We start from the raw sequence: 20063 nt of genomic DNA, 5'->3' as shown, positions 1-20063 counted from the left end.
AAAGAACAGAAACAAGAGCCATAAGAAAAAAGCAGGTCCATACAAAAAAAAAAAAAAAAAAAAAAAAAGGTCCCCTGCTGCATAATCACAGACAAGGGCTTACCTTGGGAGTAGTATGGGAACCGGAGGGTGCTCCCGCCTCAGGCCAACCTTAAGCTCCATTGGTGAGTGGTGATCAGCCGAGGAGAATAGGCTGCTGTCCCAGGCAGCACGTCCTCAGTGTACTGCGCCATGTTCCTTATGAACAAGGCGCCGGAAAATGCCTCACGTGACTTCCGGTTCCCAGGCCATCTTGCCGCATCACAGTAAGTCCTCCAACACCATTTTGGTACACCTCGGTGAAGCCGAGGAAGACAAGGTTTCCACCAGCAGAGCTGGGGAGAACCTGGAGGAAGTTGCCATTTACCTTTGCAGGTGAGCAAGAACCTCTAACAGGGAACCCTTCTGGCTGACAAAAACAGGGACTGAACACATCCAGGACTTGGCCACGACCAGTACTGGATGTTGCCAGAGCAGGCGGGTCCGCCAACCACAGTTACTAGACATAGAAAAAACAAAAAATGTGTCGGTGCTCCTGGAGGGTCTGGAAACACAAAACAACTGAAGGTCAGAGGAAAGGGAGGGGCCTTTTAAATTGTATCTGATTTGTGTTTCCTGTAGAGGGCCTGGAAGGCGAGGGTGGAAATATCCCCTATGTTAGCAATAGGTAGTGACAGGTACTTTTAAAAACAAAAAATTGGGGTCTATTAGACTTTAGATTTCTCTTCTGCCCTTAAAGCATCTGATCACACCAAGATCTGTGTGATCAGATGTTTACCCAATGGCGCTGTTTATATCTGGCAAACCCAAAGTCATGAAATACTTGTAGCTGCAGGTTTATTAGGCCATAGAGATTGGAGCCGTTCTGGACTCCGGTCAGCTGCATTCGCGGGTTCCCCGGTCAGACAGGAGAGCCAGAGAAAACCATGGAAGAGGTTCTCTCCCACTGCTTGTAAAAGCAGTCTAGTGGCTAATTAGCCACTAGGATTGCTTTTACATGAAAGCCGACCACCAGCTGAAAAAAGAGAAAAATACCAGGATGATGCCCAAAACCTGCAGGTATCATTCTGGTGTAACTACTCAAAGTCCAACAACATACCTGTATGTTGCTGGTCCTTGTTGGGCATATATTGTAATGTTCCTTTTTTCCGTGCAGCCTGTGGGCTAAACGAAAAGAGAACCTAACAGATTTCTCCATTCACATCGATTGGTGTTATGCCCACCATTAGAATACCACCCTGCATCCACCCACTTCTAATGATGGGCATACATATACTGTTCTTTTTTTTCTGAACAAAAAACAAACAAACTGTGCCCTAAACGAATTCTTCACTAGTGTGTGTTAGTCCCCGATGCAAAGGCCAGGTTGGGCAAAACAGGAACAAAAATAGCGGGTCCCCATGTCCACGTTTTCCACAAACACATCTTCTTTGGAGTGCTCTTTGGGTAAGGGGTACCAGGGATGACATCTGGAAAATGCCTCTCATGCAGCCGGATCACTGCATCTTGTTTGGCAAATTGGGCCACAGCACCTTCTGGACACAGGAGGACTTCAACACCAGTCACTGTCACAGTTTGGACTGCCGTTTTTGCCTTAATGGAAGACAGAACAAAAATATTCCGTTTGTTCTTCCACCTCAATGCAAGCAATTCATTGGACCCCAAGCAGGCTCTCTCCCTCCATCTAAGTCGGGTATTTATAAGCCGTTGGGGGAAGCCCTCCTAATTGAAAGAGGTATCGAAAACGTGGCATGCTTGTATTAAAATTGTCCATGTATAAAATAGTACCTCTTCCGAAATGAGGATGACACCAAGTCACAAAAAATCTTGAAACTGCTCCCTATGTAGTATTGGCAGTCAGGGGCTCCACACTGCTACCTTTTCCTTCAAACCAGGAAACTACATGTATAGCCTGTTGCCCTGTCACAGAGCTTATACATTTTTACCCCATATCTGGCACGCTTGCTGGGGAGAAACTGTTGGAAAGCAAGGCGGCCAGAAAACTTTAACGACTCAACGCAGCCATCTTGATCAGGGATATACAAGGCTGCTCATTTTTGGTTGAAGTGGTTTACGGGGGGCCGAATTTTGTGGAGTCGTGCACATTCAGGGTCACCCAGAGGACGGCAGAGTTCATTGTCATTAAAGTGCATGAACCGCAAGACTTTCTTTTATATAGTCCTGGAAATGGCAGCAGAGAACACGGGCATATGGTGAATTGGGTCAGTGGACCAATATGACCGCAACTCACTCTTTTAAGCAATGCCCATGGGGAGGGATAGACCCAGAAAGGTCTTAAATTCAAGAACCGTGATAGGTTCCCAGCCACATTGGCAAGGGACAAATTTGTATTTGCAGCAATAAATTGACAAGCATATAAATAGCTTTGGTCCATACAGATTTGTCATTACAGATCTTCCCTGAAAAACAGCTCATAAAAGCCAAGGGGAGTTAAATTTGTAATTTCCCCCTGAAAACTACTTGTGCTAGCCACCACACCAGCTTTAACTGCACTTATGAGACTCGCCACATCACCAAGTGTTATTGCAGTGCTGGTTTATCTATGACCAGGATGTGCTAGGCCACTGGTGCTCGCCAATTCATCAGGTTGAGCAGCACTAGTACTGGCACTCTGCTGCATATGAGAACCCTGCAACTGTTGCACCTCAGCAACAGAAAGGGGTCAGGTACGCCTGACCTTAGCAGGGACCTCTACGCCATTGTCAGAGCCATCTGTCAGGGTGCCACTCAACGGGTTTGAATACTGCGCCTGAATCTGATTTCAACAGCGAGGCTTCCCCTGTGCGCTCATCTGCCATGCTCAGTATCCTGTAGGTCTCTTTACTAGTGTACCATTCGTTTGATATTTTGGCCACTATAACTTACAGGTATCTAGTGTGACTCACAGGTAAAAAAAAAAAAAAGCACCTGGTTGTCAGACGTCTTGAACTGCTACAAAAAAATTAAAATTAACTGCTAGCAATAACAAAGATGGTCTCTGGACAGCCGCACTCTGAAAAAATTGTAGCCTTTATTAAAAAAAGGACAGCACTACAAATTACAGCAACATAAAATAAAACCCGACCTCTGATGCGTTTCGCACTGAAACTAGTGCTTAGTCATGAGCTATGACCAAGCACTAGTTTCAGTGCGAAACGCATCAGAGGTCGGGTTTTATTTTATGTTGCTGTAATTTGTAGTGCTGTCCTTTTTTTAATAAAGGCTACAATTTTTTCAGAGTGCGGCTGTCCAGAGACGGTCTTTGTTTCTGCTTTGCCAAGTGCATTGCCTGCACCTGAGTTGTCTGCAACGGAGGATATTCATCTGGGTTCCCACCTGGAGTGGCTACTCCCTTTTCCCTAACTGCTAGCACTAGCAGAGATCAGGCCTGACTCCAACGCTGCGGTTTCGTGCACTGTGTATTGGAATTGAAAGTGATCTATTAATACTGCACTTGTTTGGGTTGGCTGGGCGGAGGGGCTAAATGCAGGTGTCGTGGCTGATCTGCCAACGCCAATTTTTTTGGGAACACTATACTATTGGGGACGCTAGACAGTGGAGTGTGTGAACACGTTTTGCTTTTGACTGCTGTGTTGCATTTTAGGAATTTTTTTGGGTCTTTTTACTTGCAGCTTAACACCTTTTTTCTGACACTTTTTTTTTTACACGGCAGGAACCAGCACAGACGGGTGGAGACAGGTGCAGGCACTAGAAAATAGTAGATGGATGACAGTCAGGAAGGGTAGAGGGGGAAGTGACAGGGAGGCCAATCCAGGGCTGGAGCATGCCAATAAGTAATCTCCTCTCCTAGTTGCCAGGGGAAGAACTCCTCCAGTGAGTGTGGGGGGGAAGCAAAGGGAAAGGAAAGATTCTGGTGGTAGGGGACTCAATTCTTAGGACAGAGGCCAATCTGTGACAAAGACCTGAAGCGCCAAACTATGTTGTCTACCAGGTGCTCGGGTTCGGCACATCACGGATCTGGTGGACAGATTACTGGGAGGGGCTGGGGAAGACCCAACTGTCATGGTACCAATGACAAAGTCAGATTGAGTGTCCTAAAGAACGATTTTAGGGACTTGGGAGCTAAATTGAGGAAAAGGACCTCCAAGATGGTATTCTCAGGAATACTACTGGTACATCGAGCCACACCAGAAAGGTAGGAGGAATATAAGGGAACTAAACAAGTGGCTGAAGAGCTGGTGTAGTAGGGAGGGGTTTGGGTTCCTGGAGGACTGGGCCAATTTCTCAGTCAATAACCAGTACTATAGAAGGGACGTACTGCACCTAAATGAGAAGGGCGCAGATCAGCTGGGAATGAAGATGGCCAAAAAGTTAGAGGGGTTTTAAACTAGGCGACGGGGGGGGGGGGGGGGGGGTCCAGAGATTGATAGCGTGGAACATATTCCAGAGGGTAGTATTAGGGGCATTAGTGGTAGAGTAACCAAAGCACATAAACCCAAAGTATATCAGCAAATCCTAGTTGCAATCTGCAATCTCAGAACACCCAAGAGGATAGTATGTGACCGGTCAAAATATATGCATTTAAGTGTTTGTTCACCAATGCCAGAAGTCTGCCAAGCAAAATAGGCAAGTTGGAAGCTCTGGTGCATCTGGAGAGCTAGGATGTAAAATCAGTATTGGCTTCATTCCTCACATGACTGGGCTATTAATATTCCTGGCTATTCACCCTTTTGAAAAGACAGGGTAAAAAGGAAAGGTAGAGGGTTCTGTCTATGTGAAGTGATCTGAAAGTGAGTGTGAAAGAGGACCTGGTGGATGGAGAGTGTGATGAGTCTGAAGCATTATGGGTGGAACTGCATACAGATGTGCATAGTTCAAAGTTAATAATTGGAGTTTAATATAGACCACCCAATGTTAATGAGGAGGTGGAGACTCAGCTCCTTGTACACATGAAAAGGGCTGCAAGGGCTGGGACGGTGAAAATGGGGGATTTTAATTACCCAGAAATTGACTGGAGTAATGGCACTGCTGGGATAAAGGGCAACAATGTTTAAACCTATTGCAGGACAATTTTATGGTCCAGTTTATTAAGACCCCCCAACTAGAAATGATGCTCTGTTGAACCTCGTAATCTCAAACCATGCAGCGCTTATTACTAATGTTCAGATAAAGGAACACCTGGGTAGCAGTGACCATAACATGATTTCATTTGATGTTAGCTGTAAGCAAAAATCACACACACAGGAAAGATAAAAACACTTCACTTCAAGAGAGCAAATTTTCCAAGGATGAGGGCTGCTCTCCGTGACTTAGACTGGGAGGGAATATTGGCATCAATGGGCACAGAACAGAAATGTGAATTCTTCAAAAAGACTGTTTGTGAACTCACTGCAAAGTACGGAGTGGGCCATTTATATGGATACACCTTAATAAAATGGGAATGGTTGGTGATATTAACTTCCTGTTTGTGGCACATTAGTAAATGTGAGGGGGGAAACTTTTCAAGATGGGTGGTAACCATAGCGACCATTTTGAATCCAACATTTGTTTTTTCAATAGGAAGAGGGTCATGTGACACATCAAACTTATTGGGAATTTCACCAAAAACAATGGTGTGCTTGGTTTTAACGTAACTTTATTCTTTTAGGAGTTATTTACAAGTTTCTGATCACTATAGGCGTATCCAGTGTGAAAGGGGTCTAATGAAGAAGCATCAGTGGCTGTCCTAGCTTCATTCAGCAAGAGCCCACAGCGTAGCACTCACCGCATGTCACTGGAGAGCACATTAAACATTTTATAAGTGGTCAGAAACTTGTAAATAACTCATGAAAGAATAAAGTTATGTTAAAACCAAGCACACCATTGTTTTTGGTGAAATTCCCAATAAGTTTGATGCGTCACATGACCCTCTTCCTATTGAAAAAACAAACGTTGGATTCAAAATGGCCGCCATGGTCACCACCCATCTTGAAAAGTTTCCTCCCCTCACATATACTAATGTGCCACAAACAGGAAGTTAATATCACCAAACATTCCCATTTTATTAAGGTGTATCCATATAAATGGCCCACCCTGTATATTCCCATGGGCAATAAGTTTAAAAGTCTAAAAATAAAACCTATGTGGCTCACGGCCAAAGTAAAAAAAAAAAAAAAAAAAAAAAAATAAAGCTATAAACTATAAGAAAAGAGCTTTTAAAAAAATATAAATATAAAAAGGAACACTAGTGTCATTTAAACCTTATAATATTTGTAACAGAATATGTAAAAAGGAAATCAAGGATGCAAAAACTCAAAAGGAACGACAGATTGCAAAAGATAGGACAAACCCCCAAAAAATCTTCAAATATATTAATAGTAAAAGGGTCACGTCTGAGCATGTAGGCCCTTAACAAAATAACCTAGAGTGGGTGACTGGGGACAAAGAGAAGGCTAATTAAATACTTTCTTCAGCTCTGTGTATACAAAGGAGCATGGGGGGGGCTCATGTCCATAATGGGGTAATGGTGACACAGCCCCAAATGATCCACAATTGCTCAAAAGCGATATGATCTAGAAATATTTAGACAGAATTAAAAGGTGGATAAAGCACTTGGACCAGATGGCATACAACCATGGATCCTAAAAGAATTGAGCTCTGTAATTTCAAAGCCATTGTATCCAATTTTTATGGACTCAATGACAGGAACAGTACCACTGGATTTGCGCAGGGCCAATGTGGTGCCTATATTTAAAAAGAAAACAGTCTTTACCAACTATAGACCTGTTAAACTTCTATAGTTGGGAAGATACTGGAGAGATTAATAAAAGACCACAGACAAGTTCTTGCTGGAAAAAAATATTTTAAGCGACAGCATTGATTCATGAGAGACAGAAGTTGTCAAACAAACCTGATTTATTTTTATGTTTAATACACTCTCCTGGCCAAATTGGCACTTTATCCTACACCGCTGGTGGTTCGGAACCAATTTTTTGCAATGCGTTTCAGCCCTATACCAAAACCCCAGGGCATGTGCATTACTTAGGCTTTCGTTCTTCCCTATAGAGTGATGCCACCGACAAGGCTGCCCGCTCTCCTCACACTGCTTCGGCTAGTCTTTTTATCCACTAACCCAAACATTAAGGGTCTAGACTTAAGTGGACACCAACATAAGCTTTGCCTTTTCGGACGATGTCCTTGTGTTCCTGATTTCTCCCTTGATTTCAATCTAACCTACTGGAAATGCTATCCTGCTTTTAGTGTCCGTCTTCTAGTCAATCAAAAGTTGACTGCACTGAATATTTCCCTGCTGCCCACCCTGCACACCTAGCTGCGTGCAAGTCTGCCTTTTTCCTGGGCTACCAAGTAATTCCTATTAAGGGGTCAAATTCTCTGCAGGCCCACCAACCTTTTTTCAGCCAGCTATCCCCCTCATGTTATCACACCTCAATCTAAATATCACAATAGTCTTTCTCTGCCCCTAGCACGGATGGGCAGAATAGCTTGTCAAGATGTATATGCTCCCTAAAATACTATTTTGTTTTACAATACTGCGTATACAGGTTCCATCTTATTACCTGCGAATCCTACAGCGTAGGGTATCAATTCATTTGGGGCAAAAGCCCCACCTGCCTAAATCTATTCTGTATACTCCTAAGAGCAGGAGTGGGTTTAGCATGCTCAAAAATATGCCGCACAATTAGCACAGCTGCCTAAATACCATGCCACTAAAGAAACCACACTGTAGCACTGAAATCTGTATACCGGGACCCCCTTTCCACTGCAAATTTACTATGGCTTGGACGATCACAACATAGGGCTGTCTCCAACACCATTATTAAACAGTCTTGTCATTTGGGACAGGCTTAAATTCCGTTTTGGCCTCAAATCCCTCCATAATCCCCTCTTCATCCATAACCCCTCCTTTTACCCAGTCTGGTCCTTTCCATCCTTCTCTGCATGTCGAATGCAGGACTGCTTAGAGCTCACCATCATTTCAACCATCAAACCCTTCAACACTTTGAATCACAGTCTTCCTTCATTGGAACTCTTCAGATACTTGCAAATTCCCTTGCCCAGTGTACCCCCCCCCCCCGCCCCCCGATTTCACCACCCCAAGATTAAAAACCTTTGAGTGTGTATGTAATTTCAACCCCCATAGATGCAGGCTCATCTCAGACCTTTATATGCAACTCCTGTCTCACACATCCACAACCTACGTTAGTAAATGGGAAAGATCTTAAACCAACACTTGATCCAGTCAACTGGACCTACATCTGGCATGCAACTAAATCCGTCTACCCTTAAATCGTGGCATATATATATATATATATATATATATATATATATATATATATATACACATATACATATACATATACATATACATATACATATACATATACACACACACATACATACACATACATACACACACATATTTTATTAAAAAAAAAAAAAAAGTGCTCACCAGAAGGTATCTGGTCCACCAGGAAATACAACTCCTCCCCCCCCCCCCCAATACTCTCAATGCTGAGGTTGCAACAAGTCGGGCTCCCATATCCATATACTGCTGTTGTACGCACCTTCTGGTCTGAAGTATTTGGGATACCATCAATTCTCTGAGACACTTGCCCGACAGTGGCGCTCCTGAACCACAAACCCATGGATTTGACCCACCGCCAGTATAAGCTCTTACTTTTCATTACCACGGCAGCCAAATAGACCATTGGGAAAGCATGGAAATCCCCCTCCTGTATCCTAGCAATGAAAAACATAGTTAACTCAAGCAATGGCCCATGCCAAAATTGAGGCAGTTAGATTGGACAGAATCATCCTTAAAAAAGCTGTGGAGGCCCTGGATCACTTATGTCCCGACTTAGATGCCTCTCCTACTGCCACGATAACTTAAGCGACACCTCCCCCACCCGATTTAAGGCATGTTGCAGCAGCACTGGCACTCTAGGGAGATCCCCCTTCCTTCCCCACACACTTCCCGTTCCCTGCAGTTCAAGCCTTTTCTGCCATTTCCGATCCAGAGTGCCCCGCTTGCTCTTCTCACATCCAAGTACATCTTTTCCACACTCAGACATTCCAGGGCCATATACTCCATTAGCGATACCAACTTGGATTGATCCAGATTGCGGTCCCCCAGTACCACCAGGGGTGTTCTAAGCTCTTTATAGGTTTGACACCAACATGGCAGTTTTAACACCCATTCCCTGTACCGAGCAGGTCCTCTCCTATTCTTTGGCGATGATGTTGACACTTTTACCTAGACCTTCTCTAGACTATAAGCCTACACCAACTGAGGCCTATCTTATTGTGTCATATGTACTTGCTTTCTCTGAACAATTGTTACCAAATGTGTTTATAGCTTGAGACCAGATTTAAATTTTTCTCTTCTACTATGAAGTCTCTGTATCGCACTTTGTTCAACTTTAAAATATTTGGGAACAAGGAAAAAGACTGTCATAGTGCACCTGCATCAAATGTAGAAATACAATGGCAAGGATACCCCATGGCCATCAACACATTAGTTACATCAAAGTCTGGACATCCTATACTAAATTCAGGCCCCTTGGTGGTCAAGGTTTATAGTCTTTATCCAGAGAGTTTCCTTCCTACATAACTTATGCAACCATCTCCCCAGATCCACATCCCCAGTGGTTTCCAACCCAAACACCCGAGACCAGCAGGATCTTTATTGTGCTTCAAGATAAACAATGGAGTGGAACGGTGCGTTTATCAAAGCCTTTGAGGTGGTTTCTCTTATGCATCCCAAACCATGCCTGTAAAGTGTGTGCAGTGCGACAGACAGAGCAAGCTCCAAGGGCATACATAAACAGGCAGTAAACCACAAATTGTGTTCCTCCGTTGATGAGCTGCTGAATGGTGTAGGTCTGGCAGTTGCCTGTGACTGACCTTTTCCTTAGCCACATGTAGTGGCAAGCTCCACAATTTGAGACACCGCACCTATAGCTTCTCTTCTGATTAAACACACCACTCCAGCCAGGACTGACCAAGATTTGAGATTGAACTCTGCTGGGTGGCAAGTAGCCCCTCAGATTTTTGGATCTACGAAAAATGTTTGGGCGCTCTGGGATAGAATTTGAGACAGAATCACAGTGAAGGATAGCCCAATATTTCCCAGTGAATTCGCCTAATGGCAAAAGCTTTGATATTATAACAAGTGCTGAAAAAAAAAAAAAAACGAACCCGTACTATTACACCCATCTTGTGCAGTAACTGCCCTACTCCCAGACCCATGCCCTCACTACTGTGCATCACAACACTGACCGCATCTGCATAGCACTGCTGATACTTAAAAGGAGTTGTAAAGGAACGATTTTTTTTGCCTAAAATTAATGTCTGCAAGGTAGACAGACAGAATAGTGTAATGATTCTGTTAAAAAAACAGTATATACCTATTAAATTCCTTCATCTATATCACCTCCGGCATTCTAGTTTCTGTTCTCTCATTCACTTCCTGGTTTACGGTGCTCATTCATGCAAGAACGACATTTCCCAGTATGCATTGCGGCACGCCCAGTAATTCACACCTCCTTGAAGTCTAACACGTAGAGAGCGTCCTGCCGCACAGATTTAGTTCCCAGGAGGGGGCGAGCACGTCACTGACCACCGCAGTAAAGCCTCCCGTCACGGTTGTCAGTAAAATCAGACAAGAAGGAAGTGAACAGAACAGAGAAGAAATAGAGCAACTTCTGAGCAAAAACGAACAATGAGGAAGTGAAAAGAGGAATGTCTGCAGGTAAAGGATGCTTATTATGAAAAAAAAAATTTCCTTCACAACCCCTTTAACGCCTCAATGAGAGCCTGGTCATTGGCCTTTTGAAGAAAATGCTTTCTAAAGGGCTCTCTGCTCATCATAGTTAGCCTGTCAGCATAGCGGGCTGCTGTGGGATACGCATATTCTGCACTGTTTGTTCTCGTCTTGCTTGCATGCTCTCAGTTGTTGCACTTGTGAGTATTTTTACTCCTAACATTTTCGGTAATTCACTAGGTCAGGGATATGCATTTAGCGGACCTCCAGCTGTTGCAAAACTACAAGTTCCATCATGCCTCTGGGTGTCATGCTTGTGGCTTTCAGTCTTGCTATGCCTCATGGGACTTGTAGTTCTGCAACAGCTGGAGGTCCGCTAATTGCATATCCCTGCACTAGGTGATTGTGCCTTCCTGTTTGTTCTTTATGAAGGGGTTATAAACCTTAGGGGCTAGATTTGATTGCAGCTTGTGTTTTCACCACTATACCTTTACCTTTGTTACAGTTAACACCACTTTATTAAGTCATTGAAACACTGTTTACTTCATAAAATTTAACTTCAATAAAACCCAAAACCTTTTTGTTTAAGCCATTTATTGAACAATGATGCAGCATAAACAAGAGGCAGTGAAAAGATATGACAAGTCAAAAGAAATGCTATAGCACAATACAGTAATTCAGACATCACCAAATGACATGTATCAGCACAGAATAAAGATTAGAGGGCAAGTCTGTACAGAAATGCTGTTACACATGGTGACCGACAATTGTGACCTTTTCAGATGTACCAAAAAAGTTTTACACAACTTAAAAATTCCCCAAAAGTTTGAGCACACCCCCTTCTGCAAATCCTTATGCTTTTACCTCATTTGGCCCCATGTCAAAGGCATCAAATTAGGATGGTGCTGAGATGAGAATTTGCCGACAGGTGCAGTTCACCTGCTTTAAGTAGGCTTTCCGTTCCCAGACTTTGAGAATGCAAAACCTGATCAAAGCAAACCAAAAGCCCAATCCACGTGGGCCCATACAAAAAAGGTACAATAATGTGGAAAAAAAACAAACCAATCAAGCATACGTAATATACTATTGAAGTTACCTCTAGTTTGTAAAACTTAGCAGTTTGAAAGGAAACGGTCGATATAGAACCAAGTTGCCATTGATGACTTTTTGCAAAAAGGTGCAAGCTCCAAGGCTGTCATCCCTTAAGCTGTGAATTCAAATGCAACAATAAGGGAAACTTTCTAGTACACAGGGAGGGTTTTATGGCTGCAAATTCAAAAAGAAACAAATAGGAAGCTTTTATACGTTATGGCTAATAAATTAGAGTGGCATCTTCTGATGGGTGGTAATAAACAGGACCTTTATTTTCAAAAGTCAAAAAATGGCTGCTAGGCAATCCTTGCGAGTGATTGACACCAAAACACATTCCTGACCTACATACTTTTTACAAGCCAAAACGATTAGGTACTTTAAAGTCCCTAAACTGTGCATGAATAAATGTTTAATTGAAGGTGGAACCAACAGGTTTATCAAATGTGCAAATGAAAACTCCACCTTCTTACTGCCCAGCAGGAGTTCAACATCCGTGCCACATCCTATTCGATACAATATACCCTGTGGCAGGGCCAAGTGAAAGATGGGCTGGACAACAGGATGCCATAAGATGACAATGCAGACCAGGGTAGGGAGAAAATAAATTAACTGCATATGACGTCTATATAGACACAGATTAAAGAGTAGGAGATATACGTTTGCTCAGGAAAAAAAGGAGCTTTTCCTTCTAACTTTAGTATAGAAAGATTCGCAAGTTTTCAGTGGCAGCATATTTCTGTACTGACAAACTCCCTTCAACTACATTAACACATCTATAAGACCTGCACCAATGTAGGTATTGCAATTTTCTCCATCAGCAAAGTATTACAGGTGATTGACTACTTAGTTGACTAAATGTTAGAAGCAAACTAAGATCTGCTGTAAAAAGCTACAAACAGAAGGTCACAAAGCAAAAAAAAAAAAAAAAAGGGCATAGATGTCAGAGGACCATCACTAGTTTTTTTTTATTTTTAAATATATACTTGGAGAACTAGGAGTACAATGCAATTTAAGGGTTGTAGATAGCCGACAATATAACAAAATGACAACAGTAAGTGCTTGTATGCAGAATACAGTTCCTATAAAAAAAAGGTTAAGTGCGTGCATGTTTGTAACAATACCAAATCTACACATTTTATGCTGCTTTACAGGGGCAACCAGAAGTTGCACCCAAGGGATTTCAAATCTACATTGCATTTAAAAGAGGTTCTACATTAAAATACAACAGGGGTGGCCCTCAGTGAGTGAGAATCTTTTACAAGACCACTTTTAAATTGAACAGCATGAGAGGCCCAGAATATTTACTGTATAGGAGTAGGCAAACTAGTTAGTTACCAAACAAGGTTCAAATGACTATAAACCATGAGCATTTACTGATGCAAATATGCATAATGTCCCAAGGTGCTTTTAAAAGGCATTAGGGTGCTCCAGTGGACACATGCAATTGAACATATGGCATACTAATATCAAACCTCGGGCTACTACACATTTAGAGAAAGTGTTCACTCATTGTCCAAGGCAAGCAAAAAATGGCACAAAAATCTGATGTAATGTGGTTTATAAAGTGGTGCTACTTATTGGGTAATTGAATCCCTGTTACGGTTAACTTATAATAAAAGCGAAATGTGCTAGGGCATGTACGTGCTGACACAATAATATAAAATTTACTATGTAAAAATAGAAAATTCATACACAGCTTCCAATGACGTCAGTATGATGAAACGTGTAGGAGAAACGTAACTAGCATTATTGAGTCACTTCTGGTTTTAGCCCATGGAAGGCATCACTTCCCGAATTCCTTGATGTATTTGATTACCACTGCGATTTGACATTTTACAACCATGCGGGTGCAACTCTATGTATACTTGTAAAGCCGCTTATCGCATTTATTACATTATGGGGTTCATTCTCTATTATTCCCATATGTGAGTGAGACTGATGGGCAGAGGAGTTGGACGGAAAGGCACTGGTTTATACATATCAATAGCGCTGTGAATGCTGGTTACCCCAAACTAGGGGGAAAGCCTTCTGGTAAGTGTGGTTAAATAGGGGAGCAAGAGTGGACACAATGGCATGCCGCAATAAATTGTGACCTTGTCTAGCACGACTTATGAGCATTTTTTTAGCACGTCCCTTTTCTCCCAAGGGTAGATACCATGCCATTTTAACATAGTTCCTGATTTATTTCACTTGATAAGTGATAGCACAGCCATGAGTTTTTTGCATTTATTTTTTCACTTGTCAATCTGATACATAAAGAGTTGCACTCGCATGGTTGTAACATTTTAAAAATCACAGTGGTGGGAAAATGCATCAAGGAATCCAGGATGCGAATGTTCCATGGGCCAAAACCAGACGTGACGCAATGGCGCTAGATGCTTCACCCAATGCATTTCATCATACCGCTGTCAACAGGAGATGTGATTTTAGCACTGTATACATTTGCCCATTTTTATAGATTAGTAAATTGTTTATTTTTATCAGCATGCACATACCCTAGCACATGTCACTTTATTATAACGTTACATGTAACAGGGATTCAATTACACAAGCAGAGCCACTCCCACTTTATAAATCACATTAGAGGGGTTGTAAAGGTTTGTTTTTTCACCTTAATGCATCCTATGCATTAAGGTGAAAAAAAAAAAAAAACTGGCAATGACAGGCACCCCGGTTTTACTTACCCAAGCCCCGAAACTCCGTGGGCTTGTTCCTGCGATGGCTTCCCCCAGCTTGAGTCGGCTCCTCATTTGATATTGATAGCAGCACAGCCATTGGCTTGTGCTGCTGTCAATCATATCAAATAACGCGTTGCGCCAAGTATGGGGCCGAGTGATGCAGTGAGCGGCTATATCACGAGAGCACGCAAGAGCTTTCCACCATGCGAGCTTGCGCACATGAAGGGGGAGCCGAGACAACCGCCGAGGGACCCCAGAAGACCAGGTTCGGGGCCACTGTGCAAAACGAGCTGCACAGTGGAGGCAAGTATAACAGGATCATTTACATATAATCTCACTTTAGTGATCCTTTAAGTTAGCCTCTACCAAGGTAGCAGTTATAGTGGAGGCGGCAGCTCTAAAGATATATTGGTTACCCATAGAGCGGAACCATCTTTTTTTTTTTACAATCGGATGCAAGATCATAGTTATGTGCCCTGGCTGCTTCCAACCCCATTTTTTGTTTTATGCAACTTTTCAAGACGGCTACGACAAGCTGCATTTTTGGACCATCTGTTTATTTTTAATGGAGAACCTCTAAACTCCCATTGCAGCACTGATAAAGGATTTCATAAGAGCATTTCAGGGCTGACAAGCAGAAAAAAAAAAAAAAAAAAAAAAAAACCCCAAACACCCTAAGCATTTATACTAAAAATTATGGGAAACACTGTTCCCGATAATTAAATACACCTGTAGTGTAACATATGAGGGAACACTGCCCCCGATATAACACAGTGGTAGGCAAAAACTACCAAATTTTTCACAATCCATTATGGAAGACACTGCTCCCGATAATGTCAACTATTTAGATACAGTATAAAATGTACTGGAATTTCTGCTTTAAGGCATATAAAGCCTACCACGTAATATAGCTTACAGTCCAACAAACTCAGTACCAGCACTTTACGAGATACAGTAGGCCAGCTGTGCATTGCAAATCAAAGACCAATGCACACATCAGTAGTATTTATGTATCCCATCACCCTTCAGCAACTGTGTAAGATATAACTCAGCTATTTTGAAAGGCAGACAAGTATGTATGCACTTTACTCAGAGTAGATGGTGTGATAAAAATTAAAACATGCAATCTGTACTCTGTAGCTCCAAATCAAACTATTAAAGTTGGTTGCACCCGTTGTGTGGACAGCAGAAGTTCCAGTAGCACGTTCAAGTTAAGCAGATGCTGCTTTTATATTTTCGTAAGTAAAAAAAATCCGACAGTATAACCGTCAATTATGGAAGGCACTGCTTCCGATAATTACCAGAATAACAAAATTAATACTATTTATAGTGATCTCTGTCACTCATAAATAAATAAGTGTGCCATTATTCAGTGCGAAAGGAATCCTGCTAGCTTTCATCCAATCAACATTAAATGATCCTGCACTGCAGGATTGGGCAATATTGATATTTATATTCCAGATATAGCAAGTGGATAGAATAAACCGCTGTGAAAAAGAAGTACATCTCACTGCATTATTCCCGAGTGAAAAAATAAAATGTTACTTTTGGCATATGAAGCATTGCTTCAAATGTTTTGCCAAACAGAACCCATTTAACACAGAAAAAAATATATTTTCTCTAGTCAATGCAAGACAAAAAAAAATAAAAAAAATAGAATGGTGACTATGGACAAGACTTCTTTATTCCAGTTTGCATACATCTGCTTCAGTGCCTTTTTGAATATGGTGCCTTTATTTTGCTTAAACTGACAGAACAGGTCTGTTAACTCACTTTGTCAGACTATTACACCTCAAACTTTATGGATTTCCACTTCTGACTTAAACTATATGAACATTTGTCCAAGACGTATCCAATAAAAAGACTGCAGAACGAACACACTGGAAACAAATCTTATTTACACTAGTTCCTTTTGAAATACAGTAGGGCAAAAGACTCACTTAGCAGCTCATTTTCTAAAAAGACTTCTACTTGCAATACATCAGTAATGTAGTGTCAGCTGAAGGTAGGTTGTGCAAGGCCTCTGCCATTTTGTGCAAATTCAAAAAGGAACAATGCATCTGCAGCACATTAAACAGATATTGAGTCAAGTAAAAAGACAGTTCTGGTGGTGAATACAAGAGCTAGATATTTTTGTAGCCATATATCCCATGCTGGGATATTCGCTTTCTGAGCAAAACAGACCTGTTCTAAAAAACATTTCCCAAGGCAATGAAGACAGACTATGCAAACTACTCAATGTAATAGAAAAAGGTAAACCCCCATGGGGGTCAATTGCCACAATTGAGAATAACCGTTTTCCTTTTAGTACAGGGTTTCCAGAAATAAGGCAGAGACGTGTCAATTTGTTAAAGGGCCTTCCGAGAGGTAAATCAAGGGCTAGGCACAACCACTTGTGGGAAGATAGAACAGTTAAGTGCTTAATTTAAAACAATCCTATGGGCACGCAACACATGAGGCTACCACATACATAAAAACTCTCCAAAACGACTGCACATCTGCTCTGCTTGATTGTAGAGTATACGTGAGGCCCAAACCTGGGGGGTACTTAGCATTGCAAGCAATGAGCAGCTCCCGTTAAGGCCCTCTTCACAATTTACTATTGGCAAATCTTACTAACCAACACTAAGGTGTTGGGATGGGATGAACCAAAGTCCTTAACCTCAGGCACTGGTTGCCATTTTCATATTATAGCACACCAAGGTAGGGCTCCCCGGGTACTCTACAGGAAACAGATGGGAGGTGCCTACTATGCAATGCAAATAGAAGTCTCATGTGTTCGTTATGCTCATAGATATCTTAAGGATTACATAATACACCTTAGAACTCATTATGGATCTCCCAAATCTCTCCAGCAAGTGCATTTGCAGCTCCCTGGACAGTCCAAGTATAAAGAGCAAACTGGTTTTTAAAGATATCTTTGTCAAACAGGGTTTCATTCTTTAGCAGACTTAGGTGTTTCTTTAGGGCTTCAACCGTGTGATTACCATAGCCATACAGTATATGCCGAAATGGACTGTCTTTTGGGGAGACGTAAGGGGACAGCAGGGAGTGCTCAACCTGGAGACAGAAGAAAAATACATTTTAAATAAAGTTTCCATTTGAAGTCAAAGTACACATTATTGCACTGGTCATTACTACACAAATTTTGTTAAGAAAAGCTTCCACTGCCGACATCTGAGAATGCAAGTTGCCTGGCTGATTCTTTGTCCACTATCTTACGATTAGAAATTCTGATTATCAGCTGCATACTTTTTGTATGATGAGAAAAGGAAGTCGCGCTAGTTCAAAAATAAAAAATAAAATATAAAAATAGTGAAAATCCTGTGACTAATTAAGCCAAATAGTTAAATATATGGTGATAAGCACCATTCATGAAGAAGTGCAATTTATATATAACCACTAATTGACACAAATGTATCTAAATTAATAAAACACATTAACAGTCCAAGTGAGCCAAAAGGTTAAAGTAGTCCGCAGGTGTGTGATGAAAAAAGAATCTTCCGACTAACAGTGATATCAACCACGCTGTGTTTAGACCAACAGGAGACCTCCACCACAGATAGTACTGACTCTTACCAGAATTCAGTAAAAATTAGGCATGAAATCAAATCCAGCAGCAACATACAGGGTAATCTTCAACCAGCAGTATCCATAAATTAATATTCACCAAAAGAATCCAGGCTCCATAGATGCAAAAGAGACACCAAAAGAGGAATATAGTGTAATACTGCGCTGGTTTATTGTAGCATAAAAAAAGCTAAATGCTTACTTACATTTCCAAAGAAAGAAATAGGCATCAAGCGGACATAAAATCGGGTACAAGATAAAAAAACAACACAGCCGGCCGGACTGTGTATAGGCGTGCGTCCGGATATCCGGATCCTTACACCTGGTAAACGCGGCAACGTCAGAGCGTCTCCTCCCGACGTTTCGTCACAATGGGGACGTGTTCACGGGGTAAGGAGACGCCCCAACCTGCCGCACATATATCAGACACAGGGGCGGAGCCAACCAAGGAGCAGGTCTGATCACGATCGTTAATTCTCCATTTTGACTCCTGGAAACCCGCAGCTCCTGCTAATGCAGACCGCTGCCCAAGTAGGGGAAAGAAAATACACAATATTATCTCCCTCCCAAAGGAAAAAAGAAAAAGGAATTACTTTTAAAACCTTCCATTAGGACTCACAGTTTTGAAAACCGGAGGACCAAGGGAAGTAAGCCAATGTGAAAAGGGAAATGTATAGTCCTCATATGACTGAAGTCAACGGACAATGCTGCTAGCATATTATTCCCTGTCATACCGGACTTCTATAACCAAATGAAAAATTATGGAGATACGATCACCAGAGTCCGCCCCTGGTCGTCTGTATCCCCTATGCACATAAAAGAACATATAAGATTACTGCAGTAAGTAATCCAGCTAAATAAAATCGGCAAAATGTGTAAAAGGAACAGAATTAGCTGTCTATGTTTACACTAAATAAATACCTTAAAAGATTATAAATGACATAAAAATGTATCACATATACATAATTTACAATACCACATTTACACAGATATTTAAGAGTCTCTCGTTTAAAGAAAAAAGAGGATTCATCATACTGTATCAACATTAAAGAACTAGTAAATATATCCGTAGAAAAAACGCGACTTTCATATTTAGAATAACTCTCCATAACGGAACTATACATGGACAGATCTCAATCACATAAATCATAAAGACTATGAGTTATCCAAAAAACAATTCAAGTCTACCTCGATATTTAAGACGGCTTAAATATCGAGGTAGACTTGAATTGTTTTTTGGATAACTCATAGTCTTTATGATTTATGTGATTGAGATCTGTCCATGTATAGTTCCGTTATGGAGAGTTATTCTAAATATGAAAGTCGCGTTTTTTCTACGGATATATTTACTAGTTCTTTAAAGTTGATACAGTATGATGAATCCTCTTTTTTCTTTAAACGAGAGACTCTTAAATATCTGTGTAAATGTGGTATTGTAAATTATGTATATGTGATACATTTTTATGTCATTTATAATCTTTTAAGGTATTTATTTAGTGTAAACATAGACAGCTAATTCTGTTCCTTTTACACATTTTGCCGATTTTATTTAGCTGGATTACTTACTGCAGTAATCTTATATGTTCTTTTATGTGCATAGGGGATACAGACGACCAGGGGCGGACTCTGGTGATCGTATCTCCATAATTTTTCATTTGGTTATAGAAGTCCGGTATGACAGGGAATAATATGCTAGCAGCATTGTCCGTTGACTTCAGTCATATGAGGACTATACATTTCCCTTTTCACATTGGCTTACTTCCCTTGGTCCTCCGGTTTTCAAAACTGTGAGTCCTAATGGAAGGTTTTAAAAGTAATTCCTTTTTCTTTTTTCCTTTGGGAGGGAGATAATATTGTGCATTTTCTTTCCCCTACTTGGGCAGCGGTCTGCATTAGCAGGAGCTGCGGGTTTCCAGGAGTCAAAATGGAGAATTAACGATCGTGATCAGACCTGCTCCTTG

At 41.5% G+C, this 20063-nt stretch overlaps 1 protein-coding gene across 3 annotated transcripts in view; it reads right to left on the bottom strand.

The window, feature by feature from the left end:
• Positions 1-11339: 11339 nt before the first annotated feature.
• TFRC (transferrin receptor) overlaps positions 11340-20063 on the bottom strand; it is an 84700-nt gene continuing 75976 nt past the window's right edge. For all 3 annotated transcript variants that reach the window (XM_040349617.1, XM_040349618.1, XM_040349619.1), the window contains exon 19: positions 11340-17592. In XM_040349617.1, coding sequence (XP_040205551.1) covers positions 17353-17592 — 240 coding nt within the window. In that variant the 3' untranslated portion in view covers positions 11340-17352. The remainder of the gene's footprint in view (positions 17593-20063) is intronic.

The sequence above is a fragment of the Rana temporaria genome, chromosome 4, assembly GCF_905171775.1.
Source record: "Rana temporaria chromosome 4, aRanTem1.1, whole genome shotgun sequence".
Lineage (NCBI taxonomy): Eukaryota > Metazoa > Chordata > Amphibia > Anura > Ranidae > Rana > Rana temporaria.
This window is presented reverse-complemented; position numbering and strand designations above follow the sequence as displayed.